Source organism: Neopelma chrysocephalum, unplaced genomic scaffold (assembly GCF_003984885.1).
Source record: "Neopelma chrysocephalum unplaced genomic scaffold, ASM398488v2 Primary Assembly neopelma1_155, whole genome shotgun sequence".
NCBI lineage: Eukaryota > Metazoa > Chordata > Aves > Passeriformes > Pipridae > Neopelma > Neopelma chrysocephalum.
This window is the reverse complement of record NW_020897817.1, coordinates 1408329-1427929: the sequence shown is the minus strand read 5'-3', so window position 1 is coordinate 1427929 and position 19601 is coordinate 1408329. Positions and strand designations below refer to the sequence as shown.

Below are 19601 nucleotides of genomic sequence, written 5' to 3'. Positions count from 1 at the left end.
ATGCTTCCTCCCATAGTTTTAGTTTTTTTTGGTGGCTAAAACAATATTTGGTAGAATGATGTTCTGTTAAAATAACTGATCTGAGGGGATGCTTCTGGCACATAAAAACTGTGCATGTCAAAGAGGAGCTGCAGCTGAGATATGATGTTAATTTAGTGTTCCCAGATTAATGCTTGGGAACAGGCTGCCCAGGGATATGGGACCATCCCACCAGGTTTGGTTTGGCTCCTTCCCAGAGGGACTTGCAGCCCCTGGTGCCCCCTCCCCGTGCCCAGGGACAGCCCCAGAGGGGACCCACCCCCTTGGGTACTCACATGTTGAACACCAGGGCAATGACATAGTCTGGAGACACCGTGAGCTTCCAGTCACACTCCTTGCCTGGGGGGTAGGGCTCGGGGTACTGGGGGGACAGGATCACCCCTGAGGGGCCCGTCAGGATCCCTCCACAGGGAGCTGTGGGAGAACAGGCAGGGTTTGTATCACAGAGGCTGAAAAACCAGCAGGTGAGGTGCAGGGAAGGCAAAGCAGGGAGCTGTGGACAGGTGAGGGGTCAGGGAGGCAGCTGACACTGAGACATCCTGGAATATCCTGAGCTCCACAGGATTGTTGGAGTCCCAGTCCTGTGTTCCAGGAGGTTGTGGTGGCTCTCCCAGAGGTCATTCCAGAGGGGACACACACACAGAGAGCCATCACAACCCTCCTGAGATCTGTAAGTGAGCAACCAGAGGGACAGAGGGTTATTTTATGCTTTTCTGTTGCATTCCTCTAGGCAGCTCCCAGCCCCAGCCTGCTGCTAACCAAGTGAAAACATGTTGTCTGGGCCTAATGGCTCATTCATGTTTATTCCAGTTACCAACACATTAAATGCTGAGCTGATTGAAAAATCAATTATTACTTTTTTAAGGCTGGAAGTGCCTGCTTGTGTTTGCAGCGTGGCAAACAGGAGTGATTTTCTGCCGCCAGCCTTCCTGCAGTCTCTCCAGGAGGGTCAATGCTTTGAGATTCCCCCAGTGCTCAGATCAATCCTCCCGGATTTGGGAGGGGGGGAGAGGGAGGGGAGGACAGTCTGTGTTAAACTCGGGGGTCTGACACCAGCCTAAGGCAGCAAAGGGGTGGGAAATGAGCTGGGATGGGGCAAAAATGATGGAATGAATTTGGGAAGGATGTTCCACGGAGGAGTGAGCACGTGTGGGCTTTGATATTTTTCTGGTTTTATCCTGTGGGCTTTCCTAAAGCCTGTAAATACACAAGAACCTCCAGACATCAGGTGAAACACAGTGAGGCTGGTCTGAAAAGGTCACAGGGGAGATCAAACCAGAGACTTTCCTCCAAGGCCCCAAGTCCAGTCACTGTTATCCCTCTGGGATAGACAAGGAAATCACAGCACAGACACCAAAGAACTTGGTTGAAGGTCACCCACAAACACCTTGGAAGAACCACAAGCACCTATTCTGTGTCCATTCACCTTCCTCTTAACCCCCAGGGTGCTCTCCCCTCCCACTCAGGGGAAAATCCAGAAGAAGCCGAAGTGTGAGGACTCGTTTTGGAAAAGCCCGAGGGAAACGAGTGTTCAACATCCCCTGATTCCTTTGAAAATCCCACCCCCTGGTCTCCAAAGGATTTAAAGCAGCAAATGATCCCAGCCACTGCTGTTTGGAGCTGGCCAGGATGCAAACTTCAAATACCCCAAAGCTCCTGGGGCTGCCTCAGTCGAGGTTCCTGCTCAGCCCACGTCGTTCGGGGACCGAGGAAGTCGCGCAAAGATGTGAAAAATCCATTTGAAATGCTAAATATGTAAAATCCAAGCTTTAAATTTAACACCCTTTCCCAGCTCAAGCTCCAACCAGGCAGCCTGTCCCCCCCCAGTTCCTGTGAAACTGGTATTTGGCCACTGATTGTTCCTCCAAACCCTTTGTCACTGAGGAAGGGAAGGAGCAGGACGTTGTTTGCAGCTTCTTCAGGGAGTTTCTGACTCCAGGTCAAACAGGAGGTGACCTGTGAGAACTCATCTCACTCCAAGATTAAGGCACTGGCTGCTTTTCTCTGCAAAGGACTCAGAGTTCAGCTCCTGGTGGGAAAACCCCACGGGAAAATGAAGAGATGGGCACGACCTCCAACACCATGATTTAGTTACAGGCCTGGGAAGATTAAAAGAACTGTCTCTGGGAGGCTGAGAAAGTGCCACACTCCATCCAGACAGTCATTGAGAACCCAAGTCCTCCTGCAGCACAGACCCTGGGCATTAAGTGTGATGTTAGAAAATGAATTAATTGGTTTTTCTTGCTTGGGGTAACAGTGCCCAAGCAGCAGTGAAGGTCACAGGTAAAGTCATTTGTGGCTGGCATTTAATTGGCCAGAAAATTTGGTGTTTATTGCTCTGGAGTGCTTGGCATGACTGGGTTTGGATGTATTAAAAAGAATCCCTTTTAGGAGCTTCTTTTATTCCTTTATGAGCTCAAAGAAAATGTCAGAAAGCCCTTTCTCATGGCAGAGTTTGCTGTCTCCTCATGCAGAAATGATTCACCCACGGCCCCAGTCCTCTCCACCAACCTGAGGTTTAAAGAAGCCTCTTAATTTTGCCTTGTCAGGTTAAATATCATCCCTTCCACTGCACTGGGAGCTCCCAGCATGAACTAGATCCTCATTGTCCCAGACACTCCCAAAAAGTTCTGTGGGACAAGCACACCTGGAAATGCCCCTCTTGGAACCAGGTGGTGCCTCCAGGCCCAGGAGCCTGGGAATGGGAACGGGCAGGGAAGTCAGGGGGAAGGTGGCTGTGTGTCCTTACCTGTGCAGGAGGGAGGGTCTGGCTGCCAGAAAAACCTGTTCTCCACCTGCACACAGGTGATCTGGGCCTCCCCTTGCAGGGCATAGCCCGGGTTGCACTGGAAGGTGATGGAATCTCCTGCCTCCTTGCTGTCCCCGCTCCGGCTCCCGTTTTGGGGAATTCCCGGGTCGTTGCAGGACGTGGCAGTGGAAACTGAGGAGTAAATCAATATATATTAGACATCTTTATCTGCTGCAAGGCTTAGAGCACATAAATATATCTCTATTTATTTCCTACAGCAGCTGGACTCAGATTCTGCCCTCACACACACCCCCAAGCTGTGACTTCTCCTCCATCCCTCCTCCTCCTCCACTATCCCACAGAGTTTCCCCACACGCAAAAACTGGCTTTTCCTTTGCTCTGAGCATCTGCCACTGCAGCTGGCAAAGGCTCTGGGGAGCAGCAAGTTCAAGTGCACTGCACAGAGGGCAGGTTTGCTGCTCACTCAGTGATCCAAACACCCACTGATCTCCCGTGGCAGCTTCGCAGGATTCTGTGTCAGGCACGGGCTGCAAAAATCAACTCATCCACCAGCACTTCTCACTTTCCCTGAGCAGTGAGGAAATGCAGCCTCAAAACCTGTGAAGCATCAAGCCTGACCTTTCAGAAAGGCACGTGCTTCCCTCCCAGACTTGCTGCTGCATCTCTTTGAGGTCTGAGATGTCCCCCCCGGGCTCCTTCCCAGCTGGGGACAGGCAGCACAACTTCACTGCTCCCTGAGCTCAGCACCTCAGCTGCTGCCCAGCAGGGCAAAGTCCTGCAGTAAAGAAGTTTTGCAAGCTTCTACACCTCATTAAAGTTCATAAGATCCCAAAAATTGTTCACTCCTGGGCTTAGGGCTGGCTACTTAGTCACACCTGGTGAACAAAGGCTTGGAGCAGGAGTGGTCAATAAAGCCCAGCTCCAGATCAGGCAGCAGAGCAGAGCTTATTTCCTGCTAAGTTGATGAGAGTCCATTACACCCAGGCAGTTTAGAGAAAGCTGCTCTAAAAAAGAGCCAGAGGAAATCCCCTCTCTTTCTGTGCAGCTGAAGATAAGCAAGTTCACAGCCCAGGCTGGTCCTGCCCAGCAGGACGAGACACAAGTCTGGCAAAATAAAAAAAATAGGGGATGGCCCAGCTGTGCTGGGTGACACAGAGCTCTCCCTCTGCCTTGGTCATCCCAGAAGGTCTAAAATCCAGGAGAAATTCCCCCCAGATTGCTGTCTGGCTCCCCCATCAAGGCAGGCTGGACACAAAGCTATGGAGAAGAACTTGGGAGAGGCAGGATAATGCTTGGATGTGTCTGAGTGCCAGGAAGGTCAGACCATCAGTCACCAAACCCACCTCCCTGTTTAATACCAGCTCCAAAATCAGCATCTGCAGGTTGGTTACTGGACAAGGTGCCTCGTGGAATCCCCTGTGAAGGCTGGAATGTGTCACCCCCATATAATTGGAATTAATGTGTTTGCAGGGCTGAGCTCAGACTGCAGCACCCCCCCAGCCAACAGAGCTGTTTGTGACCTGCCTCTCATCTCAGGGGAGCCAATTTGGGGGGGTTTTAACCAGGCTTGGTTTTCAGAGCCCACTGACCAGCAGCTCTCAGAGCAGCAGGGGTGGAGCTGCCAGAGCTCTGGGGCAACGTGGTGGAAAAGAGTTGTAATTCCTTTTTGTGTCTTCTCTCCCTGCCAAGTCAGCACTGTGGAGGACAAAATACTGGAGTTTGAACTCTTATTTGCAGAGTCTGCACTCCACTGGCAGAGCTGGAGGACACACAGGGCCTGTCACTGCTCACTGCAATGTCACCTCCCAGCACGACTCTGGGGGGACCTGAAACCCCTGCTCAGCAAAGCTGGGGCTGGATGTGCTGAGGGAATCACAGAATCCCAGGATGTGCTGAGCTGGGAGGGACCCACGAGGAGCATCCAGTCCAACCCTCAGCCCTGCACGGGCCCATTTCTCCTCCTGCCCCAGCCCAGAGCTTCACTCCCTGCCAGTGCTGATCAGCCAAGGTGCAGGAGGCTGAGTGGCTCAGGCACAACCTCCTTCTGTACCAGGGGGGCTTCTCCAGCTCAGAGTCCCTCAGGTGCCCCCTCACAGGGTAAAAGGGCTGGAGGATGATCATGGAAGCACAAAATTGGAAGGGACCCACAAGGATCATCCTGTCCAACCCTGGCCCTGCACAGAACCATCCCCAAGAGTCCCACCCTGTGCCCCAGAGGATCAGTCAAACCCTCCTGGAGCTCTGGCAGCCTTGGGGCTGTGCCCACTGCCCTGGGGAGCCTGGGCAGTGCCAACCACCCACTTTATCCTGAGATCCAACCTGACCCTGCTCTGACACAGCTCCAGGACATTCCCTGGGTGTTGTCCCTGGTCCCCCCAGAGCAGAGCTCAGTCCCTGCCCCTCCTCTGCCCCTGCCCAGGCATTGGAACTGTACTGAGGTTTCCCCTCGATCTCCTCTTCTCCAAGTGCCCTCCGTGTCCTCCCACAGCTCCAAACCCAGGCCCTTCCCCATTCCCGGCTGCCCACCTGAGAACTGGATGGCAAAGCCCTGCTTGCTGGTGAAGAAGTCGGTGTTGAACTGCAGGATGAGGGAGTTGAAGGTGCTGTGCACGTCCCCGGGGAGCCCCGAGCCGCTGAGCTCCCTCAGCAGGATCCCCTTCTCCACAGGCCCGTCCCAGATCCGCAGCACGTCGTGGAACTCCTCGGTGTGGAAAACCATGAAATGGAGCCTGGGGGGCAAAAAAACCCCCCACGAGTCAGACCACAGACAGCTCTGGAAGGATCAGGAATGTGCTGGGTACCAACCTGAGGTGGTTTGGCCCACAAGGAATGTGTTCCCTCACCTACAGCTCGGCCTGGAATAACTGCGTCGGTCCTTCAGCCAACCCCAGTTCTTCCCTGATAAATCACATCCATGAACCAAAACCAGCCCAGTCAGGAACAGTAATATCCTCTGAGAAACTGGGTTCTGAGAAACCAGGTTTTGAGAAGCCTTCCTTCTGAGAAACCTGAGCAGCTCTGAAAATGGGTCCTCTCCTGAGCACACAAAGTCACTGATCTCTCCTAAAAGCGTTTTCAGGAACAAGGTAAAGGTCCAAAAGCCCGTTGTGGGACATGTGAAAATGTCCCTGGCCAGGATATGCTGTTGGTTTTACAACCAAAAGGGCTCAGACGTTGCAATGAGCAGCTGCCACACACGAAAGGCTGAGGGAGCCACCAGCTAAAGGCTGGAATCAGGGAATCGTGGAATCTCCTGAGCTGGAAGGGACCCACAAGGATCATCCAAGTCCAAATCCTGGCCCTGCACAGACACCCCAACAATCCCACCCTGTCACTGGGAGCCTTGTCCAAACAGTCCTTGATTTCTGGCAGGTTTGGGGCCACGATCACCTCCCTGGGGATGCAGGTGATGGATCAGGGATCAGTCCCTTCCACTCCTGCACTTCAAATGCCACGTGAAGAGGAGGCACTGAATTGCCCCTGTTTGTGATTGCCCCGTTATCACTGTGGGAAAGACCCTCTGACACAACAAAACCAGGCAACTTGAGCCATCCCAGTGTGAAGCGGGGCCAGAAACCTATAAATGGAGAAAATATAAAATAAAACCAGCAGATACTGTGCTTAAAACCCTGACAGTCCACGGAGGGAAACGAGGAAGAATTCACTTGGCTGCTTTCCCATTTATCCGGGGCAAACATAAATAAATCAGGTAGAACCATAAAAGGGTGAGGGGGGGGTAAAAAGCCACAAAATGAAGCCCACAGAACCTGGGAGAAACCTGAAGAGCTGACTCATAAATCCACCCAGCAGAGACCTTGAGCAAAGAGAAAGGCAAAGGCAGGTTGGAGGGAAATCAGGATGGATGGTGCAGAGCTGTTCTCCACGGCTGCCTCGGTCTGGGGACGTTTGTGCTCAGGCAGAAGGGGCCCAGTGAGCCAGAACTGCTGGAAAAACCCAGGGCTGGAGTCCCTGGAGCCAGGGAGATGCTGCCAGGGGGTGACCCGGGGTGGGGGGACAGCCTGGAGCTGCCACCAGCAGCTCCCCTGTGGGGCCAGGGCTGCCTGAAGCACCTCACCCCCTTCATTCATTTTGGAAGAACCAATTTTAGGCACAGCTCTGTCAGGAGGAGAGCACAGCAGGATGTCCAGGTGAGCCAGGGACAGGTTGTCCAATGCCAGTCAGTCCAGCAGACTGTTGGAATATCAGATTTTATGGAGAAAACTGGTGCTCTCTGGAGCAAATCCACCTATTCAACAGCCACTCCTGAGTTTTCTCTCAGCCTGACTCTGTTCCCAGCAGGGGCAAGGCAGAGACACTGGTTTAGCAGACAAGTGGAGAGGAGCAGAGCTTTATCCTTGTGCTCTGACAATCCCAATTACATGCATGAAAATGCAGCAAAAAGCAAATCAGAAATTGGGAACATATATTCATATATATTTATGTGATGGAGGGAAAGCTCTGCCAGCTCAGCAAGGAACAGAGAGGGGAGCCCAGCTCTGCCCTGAAGAACCCCTGGGGAGCCCTTTTAGCCCCAGCTCTTCCCAAAGCACCCCCCCAACCCCACTGCCCAACCTGGGGGGGCTTTCTGCTGCCATTCCCCCACCCAGCAAAGGGCTGGGATCCCACCTGGAGCTCCTCAGGAGCATCCTGGCATCCTCCTCCTTCCCTTCCTTCCTTCTCCAAAGTCTCCCAGACAAACCCAGCCCCTTCCCCTGTGATGTTTATGCACGAGGGTGTTTGCACAGGCACAAAATTAATCCTCTCTCCGAGTGCAACCCTTTAACTTTCATGGCAATAAAGTGCAGACTCATTTTTCTCTCTGTCTCGCCTTCCCTCTCTCCTTCCCCTCGTGCTGTGTGCAGATACAGCTTTATTCAAAAAAGCTCTGGTGATTAATTTTCATGTAAGTTATAAATGAGAGCTTTATACAATTGTACCATGCGTGAAGAGGATTATTTTTCCAATGGATTACCATAAAAATGAAGTTGCTGAAAATGTGCTCTCTCGACTCCCCAGAGATCATCTGTTCTGTCTGAGCTGGCAAATAAAAGGGACAGGAGAAGGGAGCTCTCACCTCTAAAGGAAAGGAAGGGGCACCAGGTGTGTTGCTGTGATACCACCCAGCATTTTTCACTTCAGCCTTGGCCCTTTCCAAGCCTTTGGTTGATCCAAAATCTCTCCTCTGCTCCCTGATTTCAGGGATGACACGAGCAAAGTCTGAGGCAGCCATTGGATGGGGGGAAAGGAGGGTCTGGTGTCTGCTTGGTCCTATAAAAATCTTCAGGATCTTTTTACAGGAGAATAAAAATAAAGGAGATTTCAACTGGAAGTTGCCTGTGCAGCAATTCAGCTGCACTGGCTGCTCACACCAGAAACCATCCATTACTGAGCCATTCCAAAGGGCAGAGCTAATGGAGGGAATTTCTGCATTAAATAAAAATGAAAATACTGGACCAAATCTATCTCCCGCAGAAACCCATCGACTAAAAGCACCACAGAGCTCAACCTGATTAACAGGCTCCACTGAAGGGAGGATGGGGAAGACAAAATGGGAGATAAAATGGGATTGAGAGTGAAGGAATGCAGGGTGGAACAGCCCAGAAATGGGGCTGACACAGGTCACAAGCACCAGGAACTGCAGTGGGAGGAGAGTGGGAGAAGAGGATTATTCTTAAACAGAACTTTTAAGCTCCATTTCTCTCCCCCTCAAGCCCCACCACTTGGTAAAAGCTTTACTTGCCCAAACATTCCAGTTTTCTGTCTCAGGTGGCTTTAGCTGGGCTGAAATATGTGGGCACACACAGAGCAGGGCTGGGAAACATCCGTGTGGGGAAGCAGCAGGATCAGAGATGAAGGATCACAGAGCAGGAACTGCCTGGGTTCTGCTGGGGACTGCACCAACCTCACCAGCCAAATGTTCTCAATCCCATCCTTACCCAGAGCCACAGAACTCATGAACAAATTCCATTTCCAACTCATTTCCAACAGGGAAGTGGCAACAGGGTGGTAAGAGAAGTCAGAGGAGCAGGAGGAGGGAACAGTCTCGGGTCTCTGCTCTGAGCAGATGTTTAGAAACAACCTCAAGTCATCCTTCAGGAGGATAATGACTTTGTGTGTGCTCTCTGTGTTATTAAAACAATCAACAATGCAGGGAGGAGATGAAGGCTGAGCCCTGGGGCCTCAGTTTTCCAGCTGCCCACCCACCCCTGGGCTCCCTCACACCTGAACATTCCCTCTCACAAACAGCAGGACAGAGCTCATCCCCTGCAGGGTTTGATCTCTGAATGGGACATGAACCACACACCCAGAATTACCTCCCCTGAACCTTTCCTGGGATGTGATATTCCCTGCAAATTCCTACACACATCCTGACTTCAGGATCGTGTCACTGCTGGGGAATCCCACACCAACGTGGTGGGAAAGGTTTGACCCTCAGTACATCCCATGAGGAGAGGGGTGGGAAGCTGTAGGTGCACACAGGAGCTCTGGGGTGTTGTTTGAACCTGGTAACACCCCAGGCAGCAGCAGCAGCAGCACATGGAGCTGTGTCACCACCCAGGACACCACACTTCTCCCAGGAGATGGGAAAAGAAAGGAGCAGTGATGCCACTCAGGGCCTCTGAGCAACCTGGGCTAGTGGAAGGTGTCCCTGTTTGGAACTGGATGATTTTTAAGGTCCCTTCCAACCCAAACCATCCCTGACTCTGGCACGGAGCTGCACCAGGGGCTCCATCCTTCCCTCCGAGCCACGGGACATTTTCCCAACTTGCTCTATGGAACTGTGGATCTGGAAAAATCAACTCCAAAGAGAGCCAAGCTGCAGGGAGCTGGTCCCACTCACCCTATGGTGCAGCCAGGCTCTGCCTCGATGCTCCAGATGCAGTTGAGGTTGTGGTCGTAGGGGGTCGGGTAACCCGGGGACAGGATCCGCCCCGAGGCCTCTCCTTTGATGGTCCCTCCACACTCAGCTGGAACAGACACAGGGGTCAGGGGGCAGATTCAGGGCAACAACACAAATCTCAGCCTACAAATACAACTGGGAGCATTTCCTGCCCTTCCCAGGGATTCTTAAAGCCTCCAGAGCAAAGATAAAGGGAGTTAATTCAGAGAAAAGATTGAGCTGGCAGAATAATTCTGCATTTCTGTGCAGACCTGATGGGCTGTCAGAGCTTCCCTCCACCTTTCTGACTGTGGGGAGCATCCCACAGAAGACTGTTCCCCCAGTCCACTCGTGTGGGATGAGACAGCTCAAGTCTTCTGCTTGTGTTCATCAGTGTGGGACAACAAAGAAGCCCAACACGTGTCTGTGTAAATGAACTCCAAAAGAATGTGAGGATTTTGAGTCATTTCTGTAACATACCCACTAAAATTCTTTAACTTTCATTCCTTTAAGTTTTCTTAAGAAACTCAGACACGGCCTCATACACAATAAATGTAGAGCAAACAGGGTGAAGGTTAAGAAGACACACAAATCACAGAAATTTGTCTTTTTACCTCAATAATCAAGGCTAAAATTCAGCAAAGAGTTACTGCAGCAGTGAGCCTGACTCAGGGGAGAACAGTGGCAGTGTCTGGCACATCACAGCCACAGGGGCAGTTGTGGAGTTGCCTGGAGAGAGTGCAAGAACTTCCCCACGTCCTGGACACACAGCTAATGATGGAGCTGTCAAATCCCAGAGCAACAGCCCTTCATTTGGACACCCAATAATACCACAATTTTCCAAGCAAGAAGATCTCAGGTAAAAGGGAACTCAGGGGGGGAATTAAAATGTCTGAGAGTGGGATCAGATGAGAAGCAGCTCTCAAACAGGCCTGACTCTGAGCTGGCAGTGCCTGGACACACGTTGATGTCTGTCATTATCAGAAGGTGCCACTCAGTTTAAGTGAAAAGACAAGGAGTGGAAAAGCAGCAGTGCCAAAATAAAACCCAAAAAAGGAATGTTTCATGTTAAAACTGCTTGGAGGGCTCTCAGCCTGAAGATGCCTCACACAGGATCCTCTAATTAATGCATTAATATCAGAGTTAATGTCATATGTGGTAGCAAAGCAGGGACAAAAGGTGGGTATTGAGGTGATGCTCAGTTTGAAGAGCCAGAGGTGCCTCACCTACACAGGTTGGCAGGGGCTGGTCCCACGCTCTCCTCTCCCCAGTCAGGCAGCCCAGGACCCTGCTGCCCCTCAGGGTGTACCCGGGGTCACAGCTGAAGGACACGGAGCTGCCAGCAAAGTGTCCCTCGTCGTGCACCTTGTACCCAAACTGGGGCACCCCGGGGTCCTCACACTTGATGAGCTCGAAACCTGCAGGGGGAGGAAGGGCAGCTGTTTGTGGCAGGTATTTCCCAGCCAGGAGATGTTAACACAGCCCCAAAGGCAGCATATTGAAAATCAGTGGTTTTTTTTAATTCATGTTTGAGTGAGGTCCCAGAAATCTGGTGGCTCGGGTTTAAATCCAAAATTTCTGTATGGCCACAGAAAAGGTTCAATCATCTCCCAGGGAACAAGGGACAGGAGGAGAGGGAATGGTTGTGCAAGGGTCAGGTTGGACACCAGGAGGAATTTCCTCATGGAAAGGGTGGTCAGGCATTGGCAGGGGCTGCCCAGGGAGGTTTGGAGTCCCCAGCCCTGGAGGTGCCCAAGGAAGGCCTGGAGGTGGCACTCAGTGACAAGGTGGGGATGGGGCACAGGGTGGATCCATGGACTGGGAAGGCTTTTCCAACCTCAGTGATTCTGGGATTCTGTGATCTCCCACACTCCAATTCCTCTCAGGGCATAAAATCTTTATGGAAAGGGCTCTTTGCCCTGATCATGCAACTGCAACACAGGAACACCCCTTCACCCCACCACACGAGCACGTGGGCTTCAAACTCACTGGAAAACTGCAGCTCAAAGCCTTTGCTGGTGTTGGCAGAGTTGGTGATGAACTCCAGCCACATGGAGCTGGAGGTGCTGTTGATGCTGGTGCCCAGCATGTCTGAGCGGCTGAAGGTGCCCAGCAGCCGGGCAGAGCTGTTGGTGCCATCATAGACCTGGGAGGGACCAGAAACACCGACTGAAAACCTGCTTTGAATCACTGCTTCAGGGACCAAACCAGCACTGCCCAGAGGATGTGGCTGCCCCACCCCTGGAAGTGCCCAAGGCCAGGTTGGAGCAGCCTGGGATGGTGGAAGGTGTCCCTGCCCAGGGCAGGGGGTGGAAAAAGTTGTTTTTAAGGTCCTTTCCAACCCAAAGCACTCCCTGATCCACAAGTGCAAACAGGGACAGAGCCTTTGAAGTGAAATAAGAGTCTGTCCTGATGGACTCCACGAGGAGCAGGATTTACACCCTGGAGGATCCACCTCCTCCTCCTTACACGGAGCTCACTCCGTGCTCAGGGCTGAGTGTCTCCTGAATTCATCTCTCTTTCCAAAGAACCATCTCCTGAGAAAAACATTTTCTCCCCAGACTGACTCACAGATGAGCCCTGAACCTGCTATTAGTTAAGAAAAAAACCCCAAATGGGGTTTTTCCTTTCTTTCAGGCAGCAGGATTCTCCGTGAGGACAAAGAGCAGCTCCTCACTCGTGGAGATCGATGGGAACTTTCCCGGGAAGCAGATGAGAAGTTGATGACAAACCTGGCGAGGGAACATAATTCCTTTGACAACGAGTATATTCTCTGCATTAACTGGAAATCTTTCTCTCTTTCCAGTCATCTGTGAGCTGAAAAATATGTGGATTACAGCTCTCTTGGAGTGCAGGAATATGGCACTTCAGTAAGGACAGAGGCGTTCCTGGAAGATGGCTCAGCATCAGTGATATTAATGCCTCCTTCAAACCCATTGCTTTGTGCTTAATAGAAACTCAGCCTGGATTTGTCTCCTCCTCCATGGAGTCCTGAAGCTTGTAAATGCAGATTAATCTGATTATGGCAACGCTGAAGAGTCTGGAGCTCTGCATTTAAATAACCCCCTTCTCGGGACAAATCAGCCTTGATTCTTAAAAGTACTAAAATAAAGCTAAAAACCTCCAGCTTCCCCCAGTTTTTCCTGTGCAATTATGCAGGGAAGAACTGAAGTTTAGAGGGTCCGTGGGGATTTTGCTGCTGTCTTCCAGAGTGCTGTGGCAATCACTTCATGTCACAGCAGTGACTGCTTGTCAGCACTCCTGCTACGAGTCTGTCCCAGGGATCATCACCCTGTCTGGGCCTGGGTGGCATTTTCCAGGTCAGTCCCACCTAATTCCATTAAAGAGAACATCCCTTCCCTTTCAGACCTTGCTCTCAGGGGCAGCTTCACTGAATTACCTTGAGGACATCTCCTGCCTCCAGCTCAAAGGTCCTGGCTTTCAGCTGGATCCCCTTCCCTGGCTGGGTCTGGATGGAGTAGATGCACTCGTGGTTGTTGTTGTAGTTGAGGGGGTAGTTGGGGGACAGCAGCACACCCTGGGTTCCAGTGACAGAGGAGCCACATTCAGCTGCATCAAGACACAAAAGCACATTTTAATAACCACGTGGACCTTCTGGCCATGCCACACATGCACGTGATTCCTCCAAAGGCCACAGTTCCTCACTCCTTCCTGCACCCAGGAAGAAGGAAAGAGGCTCTTCCTTCTTGTCTGTCCCTGTTCCATCACATTTTCCTGGTCAGAGTTCTCCCCTCCTTCTCCAGACCTGCCTCCTCCTCCACTCTGAGCACAATCAACAGCATCTGACTTGGAGCCAAATTTGAAGTTAGAAGGTTTGTGGGACTCAAAGCTGGGCAGAATGATGCCATTTAGAGAAGGAAGAGGTGGCAGCTTTGGAGGCTCCAACCTGTCCTGGATGCCAGGAGACGACAATTTAATGCTGCTGGAAAATAACCACCCCTCACCTCTGTATTTCATGTTTTAACTACAAGCTTTGAGGACACAATCTCTGCCTCACAACCTCCCCACGGGGAACCTGCACTGCCTCTGCTGCTCTCCCAAGGAAGGGTCAAAGCAGCAGCAGCAGATACACCCAGAGGAGGCACTTTGGAGGTGACTTTCTCCTCCTCTCTTGCCATGCACAAAAAGCAGGGCCCTCATTTTGGTACAGATTCCCCAGGGATGGTGCTGGACACATCAGCACCCGGGATCTGCTGGTGTGGAGAGTTCCTGCCCTGGACAGCGGGGCTGGACAAAGGAACAAAACACTCTCAGTTCTCTCCCCACCATCTCCAGAACAGGAAGTGAATACAGAGTGTCTGGAAAAAGCAAATAAATCTCCTGTGATCTTAACGAGCAAGTCTCCAGTTTCCATCTCCACGCCGGGGCGAGCGCAGAGATCTGAGCTGGGGCTGCTGTGACACGAGCTGGGGACACTGTGACAGGGCTGTCACCCTGCCCAGAGCTCTGGGCCATCACCACCGAGCCCAACCTGTCACCACAAACCCTTCTGAGCCAGCTGCAGCTGGGAAATGGCAGCCACCGTGTCCACGCAGGGCTGAGCTCCGAGGATGGGCTTGAAAAGCTTTGTAAATGATTCTGTTTGATTCCCGTTCCCCTGATTAGCTTTATCTGCAGCCTGGTTATTATTCATGCCCTGAAGAGCTGCCTGGCACAGCAGGATGATGCAGCCCCGTGACCTCAGCATTCCGCAGTGCCGGGAATTGCATTCAGCACCACAGGACTGAGAGCAGAGCCCAGGCTGGCCCTGGAGGGGATGTCTGCTCTGCAAGGGCCCTCAAAGGTCACCCACAGCCCAGGACAATGGCCCTGGCAGGCTCTGCAAACAGGTGAGAGACCTGCCCTGCCTGCTCTGGATAAATCCCTCATCCCAGAGCTCTGAACAACCTCCTGCTTCAACTGTACAACAAAAAAAACCGTGTTCCACCTTTTTGCCAAGGCCTGGAGCATCCTCCTGCCTTTCTGCAATAGAAGCTGGACTTCTATTCCTTTACCAGGTGCTGTGGGTTGGGCAGGGGGTGCTCCCCAGAAGGGTCTCTGTACCCCATCTGCCCCCGGGGGAGGACAGCCAGGAGCCAGCTCGGTGCTGCAGAGGAATCCTCCCTCTCCTCCAGCCTCAGATTTGTTTATTTGTTGTGGAGGGGCTAAAAAAGGACTTGCAGGGCTGAAAGCTCATCCCAGCTCATCCCAGCTCCCTCTCCCCATCCCTGCACCGACCCCCCCCGTGAGCGGAGCGGCACCATCCCGGGGGACATCACCCATCCCAGGGGACATCACCCATCCCGAGGGATGTCACCCATCCCGAGGGACACCACCCATCCCAGGGGATGCCACCACCCATCCCCTGCCCACCTACAACCAGCCAGCACAGCGGGACCAACCAAGCAAAATGAAAGCACATGACCACCTACCAACACACCTTGGCAGAGGCGAACTCCACACCCGCCGCCTCCCCCCGAGGCAGGTGATCCGGGAGGCTCCTTCCAGCCGGTATCCCGGGAAGCAGGAGAAGGTGAGCACGTCCCCCACCCCGAACTGCAGCCCCTTCCTGATGCTGTAGGCCGGCACCTCTGGCTCGTCACAGGGCTCCAGGTCGTACTCTGGAAGGGGACAGACAGATATTATGGGATGGTGGGTGATGCTTCACGTTCCATCCTCACCCCGAGCTCCAAGGGTTGATTCCAGCTGCAGGGAAGTTCTGATTCCAGAGCTTTGTGAAGCTCAGGATCCATGAGGATGGATGACCTGTTTGACCTGGATCTCACTCTCCACATTCAACCCCCCCCAGGGGCATCACCTCGATTTATAACCCCTCCCCGAAAACACAGCAGGTTCCATCCCCTGTCCCTGTGGAATGGAGAGACAGATCCAGCTACAACTCCAGCATGGAAGGAGAGAGACACTGCTGCTCTGAAAGTGGAAAGGATCTTTCCTTCTTCCCTTCTGGACTTTTATTGGAGGGAAAAGAGATTTGATCCAATGTAAATATTGCTTTACCATAGGAGAGATAGTCAGGATTGTGTATGTAATGTATTATAATATTTATTTGTGTAATAATTGTAATATAATTCCCTTCCCCCCAGTCTTGTGTTGTGTCTGGAAAACCCCTCTCACACTGGAGTGAGTTGTGGGAGGGGGGTTTGGACTCAGAAATTGGATTTCTGGGGGTCTCAAACCATCACACAAGCAGCCAGGTGACACTGGTGGTGACAAAGCACGAAGGAGATTTGTCATCCTCCCTCTGCTCCAGCCAGACGAAGATGGATTGATCCCTATGGGATTCCTGCTGCCTCTCCATTACTAATCCTGGAAATGAATGGATGCAGCATCTTGTTTGGGGAGTGCAGGAGAAAACACTTGAGCTGCTGCTGAAAGAAAGGTCACGTAGGATCTCGGCTGAGAGCCAACAGCAGGGTCTTGGACCACAAAACACGTCAGAGCAAACCTCTCTGGAGGGTTGTTTTTATGAAAAAATAACAGACCTGCAAAGTATAAAGTCTGCACATAAATATATATATATATATATGCATGTAAAGGGAGCTAAAAATATAACTGGCTCCCATTTTTGCTTTCCAAGATAGGAAAGCGGCCTCCAAATACATTGAAAATCAGAGTTATAATTAGAGGCGATCTTTTTGAAAGGCAAAAAGCCATTTTTTCCCCCTCATCAAAATGAAAGTTAATTGGAAATTCTCTGACTGGTTTCCACAGGAGTATCACATGCAAATCCCCTGACTTCAGAGGCCAGAACAAAGGCACTGGAAACCAGGTTTTTTATCTGCATCTATGGCAACAGCTCTGTCCCTCAGTGAGTGTGTCAGCACAGAGATCCACAATAAAAATGGGCATTTCTCTCCCACCCCCCCAAGTGCTGAATTCGCAGCTGTGGCTTCGGGCCTCGGAAGGACACGGAGCTGCATTAAAGAACAGCACCCAGGCAATAAACTTGTGTCCCTTAACTGATTGTTTTGGGGAATGGCTTGTCAGGGCACTCAGGCAGCAAAGATTGACATTCCCCTGGAATGTGTGCACAGGCAAAAACACTTGAGAGTCCCCTGCAGGACTTCAGGTTGGAGGACACAGTCAAGCACCGTGTGCCCTTCAGCCAGAGATCACCTCACAGGGAGCATTTACAAGGGGGAATTAAATCTGGAATTAAATCTGGAATTAAATCCCTCTGCAGGTGTGTTCATTGCTTTCTCCCTCCTCACCCTCATCTTCCCCTCTCTGCTTCTGGACACAGTTCCAGCTCCCTGGGCTGTGCTGTCCCTCTTTCCCCCCCAAGCCTGCTCTGGTTATCAGAGGAAAATCACTGCAGCAGGTACAGCCTCTCCAGCAGGGCAAGCTGGGACAGATGGGATCTTTTGGAGGGCAATGCTGAGCAATCTGGACTTCTTGGACAAGGAGCAGGGCAGAGCTGGTCACTCCCATCATCCATCTGGTTCGTTGCTCCACTTGGATGCTCAGGCAGTGACCAGCAGCCTGTCCTGGATGTGCCTCTGCTCCAGAGCCAGGCTGGGAGGGCTGGGGGTGTCCAACCTGGAGAAAAGATGCTCCAGAGAAACCTTGGAGCCCCTTCCAGTGCCTAAAGGGGATTTTGGACAAGGGCCTGGAAGGACAGGACAAGTGGGAATTGATTCATATTAGAAAAGGGGAGATTTGGGTGGGATACCAGGAAGAAATCCTTCCCTGTGAGGGTGGGGAGGCCCTGGCATGGGTTGCCCAGAGAAGCTGTGGCTGCCCCATCCCTTGGAAGGGTCCAAGGCCAGGCTGGAAGCGGAGAACAAATATCACATTATTCATGGAACTCTTTGGAGAGGGAATGAAAACAAAATGGCCAAGGGCAAAATGGGCATCAGTGTGTTTTCCATTGAAAGAAAACTCCTCCACTGAAAGGAAACTCCACTGGGGGATGGCTCGTGGCACAGGATGATGCTGCTGAGGAACCACAGCCCAAAAACCCCACGTGGCTGCCCAAGAGCAGTAAGTTCCAGTTTTAAAAAATCTCCCTCCATCTCTGCTTTTCCAGATTTTATCCCAGGCTTTCACCCTTTCTCCCCTCTCCTCCTTGTCCCCTAAAAGGCAATACCTGGAATAGAGAGATGATAATGAGAAAGGGAGGGTGGGGAGGCCCTGGCACAAGTTGCCCAGAGAAGCTGTGGCTGCTCCATCGCCGGGTTGGAAGCAGAGAACCTTTAAGGCCCTTCCCAGCCCAAACCATCCCGTGATCCTGTGATTTGCAGCAAAGCGGGAAGGGACAGAATTAACTCTTCACCCCAGCACTGCTCTTACCCGAGAAGGTGATGTTGAAGCCCTCGTAGGACATGGAGAAGTCGGAGATGAAGCGGATTTGGGCGGAGAAGTTGCCGAAGAGCCCCGCGCTGAGCGGGGTCGGCAGCCGGGAGCCCGTCAGCTGCTGCAGGGGCTGGGCAAAGCTGGTGTTCTCGGTGATGAGGAGGTAGTCGTGCCCATTCTCCAGGTGGAAGGTGTGGAAGGTGAAGAACACACCTGCAGGGGAGGAGGAGAAGAGGTGGTTTCACTCCCGGCGTCCCCACGGCTCTCCCCGAGCCCGCCGCGATTCCCGCCAGGAGCAGATCAGGGAGGGGGGAAATCCCACGGAAAATCATGTTATGAACACAACAGATAAAAAAACCTGAGGCCAGGGTGTGGGACAAGGCCCAGCACAGAGCCAGGCAGGGAGGATGTGGGACTCCTGTGCCTCGGGAATGTGGGAGCAGCAGCAGGAGCAGCCTGGCAGCTCCGAGAGGTGTTTTATTAGAACAGTGTTGACCTTTAAATAGAGAGCAAGAGCAGCAAGAGCTGGAGCTGTGAGGACTCGAAAACAAGCGTGTTCCAGAAGGAATTCATACCTGGAAAAAATAGGATTTATGCCAAGTATCAAGGTCAGAGAGGCTCCTCCAGAAGATGAAGTGTGTCAGTGGTGGAACTGCAGGGACCTTCCCGTGATGGGAATCACAAAACCATGCAATGGTTGGGGTGGGAAGGGACTTTCAAGATTGTCTAATCCCACCCCCCTGCCATGGGCAGGGACACCTCCCACTAGTGCAGGTTGCTCCAAGAAAATCCCACACTTTTATTCACATTACACTGCCAGAAATAAACCCCACAACAGACCCAGCCACGGAAAGAACAGACAAACACGGCAGAAGTGTTTTGTCTCGTCTCCCAAATTCAATTTCAACAATTTGAAACATTTTGGGAGAAGGGCTGTGACCTTGCTGCGTTTGTAAATGAGCTAGAAAGGAGTAATGGATTACTTAAAGTATCCTTCACACCTCCAGACACAGAATGGGAAGCACTTCAGGGTTTTTTGCAGGAGCCTCCAGCGAGGTGATTTTTCATGCTGGAATTCAAACGCCATTAGAAACACTTATTGTGTGGAAAATAATTCCACCTTTGAAGGGGAAAAAAATGAAAAAAATAAAAAAAGAACAACAAAAAATGGCAGCAACAGCTTGGAGGGAGCAAAGGCAGGCAGGACCTGAGATCAGAACCCCTGTCACATCCTCGTCACAGCGAGTTAACAAGGCAAAGCCACGGCGAGCAATAAAAAGCCTCTTTGCATTTATATGGCTTTTTTCAGCCCAATATCTCAGCTCGGCTTCTGAGCGCCCAGGGCAGGGCTCCTGAGCCCCTGCTCGTGTGGGATTGGGATTCACCCTGCTCAGAACCCATCTGGAGAGACACAGCCCTCACATCCCACACATCCCACATATCCTACACATCCCTAAGCATCCTACACATCCCACACATATTGCACATCCTACAAATCCCACACATCCCTAAACATCCCTAAACATCCTACAGACCCCACACATCCCAAACATCTTGCACATCCTACACATCCCACAAATCCTGTACATCCTACAC

At 51.9% G+C, this 19601-nt stretch overlaps 1 protein-coding gene across 1 annotated transcript in view; it reads right to left on the bottom strand.

The window, feature by feature from the left end:
• CSMD2 (CUB and Sushi multiple domains 2) overlaps positions 1-19601 on the bottom strand; it is a 245534-nt gene that overhangs the window by 72950 nt on the left and 152983 nt on the right. Inside the window, exons 21-29 of the mRNA XM_027701316.1 lie at positions 18003-18218; positions 15122-15310; positions 13090-13259; positions 11679-11835; positions 10916-11107; positions 9651-9777; positions 5336-5538; positions 2789-2980; positions 315-453 (exon numbers count right to left, since the gene is read on the bottom strand). Coding sequence (XP_027557117.1) covers positions 315-453; positions 2789-2980; positions 5336-5538; positions 9651-9777; positions 10916-11107; positions 11679-11835; positions 13090-13259; positions 15122-15310; positions 18003-18218 — 1585 coding nt within the window. The remainder of the gene's footprint in view (positions 1-314; positions 454-2788; positions 2981-5335; positions 5539-9650; positions 9778-10915; positions 11108-11678; positions 11836-13089; positions 13260-15121; positions 15311-18002; positions 18219-19601) is intronic.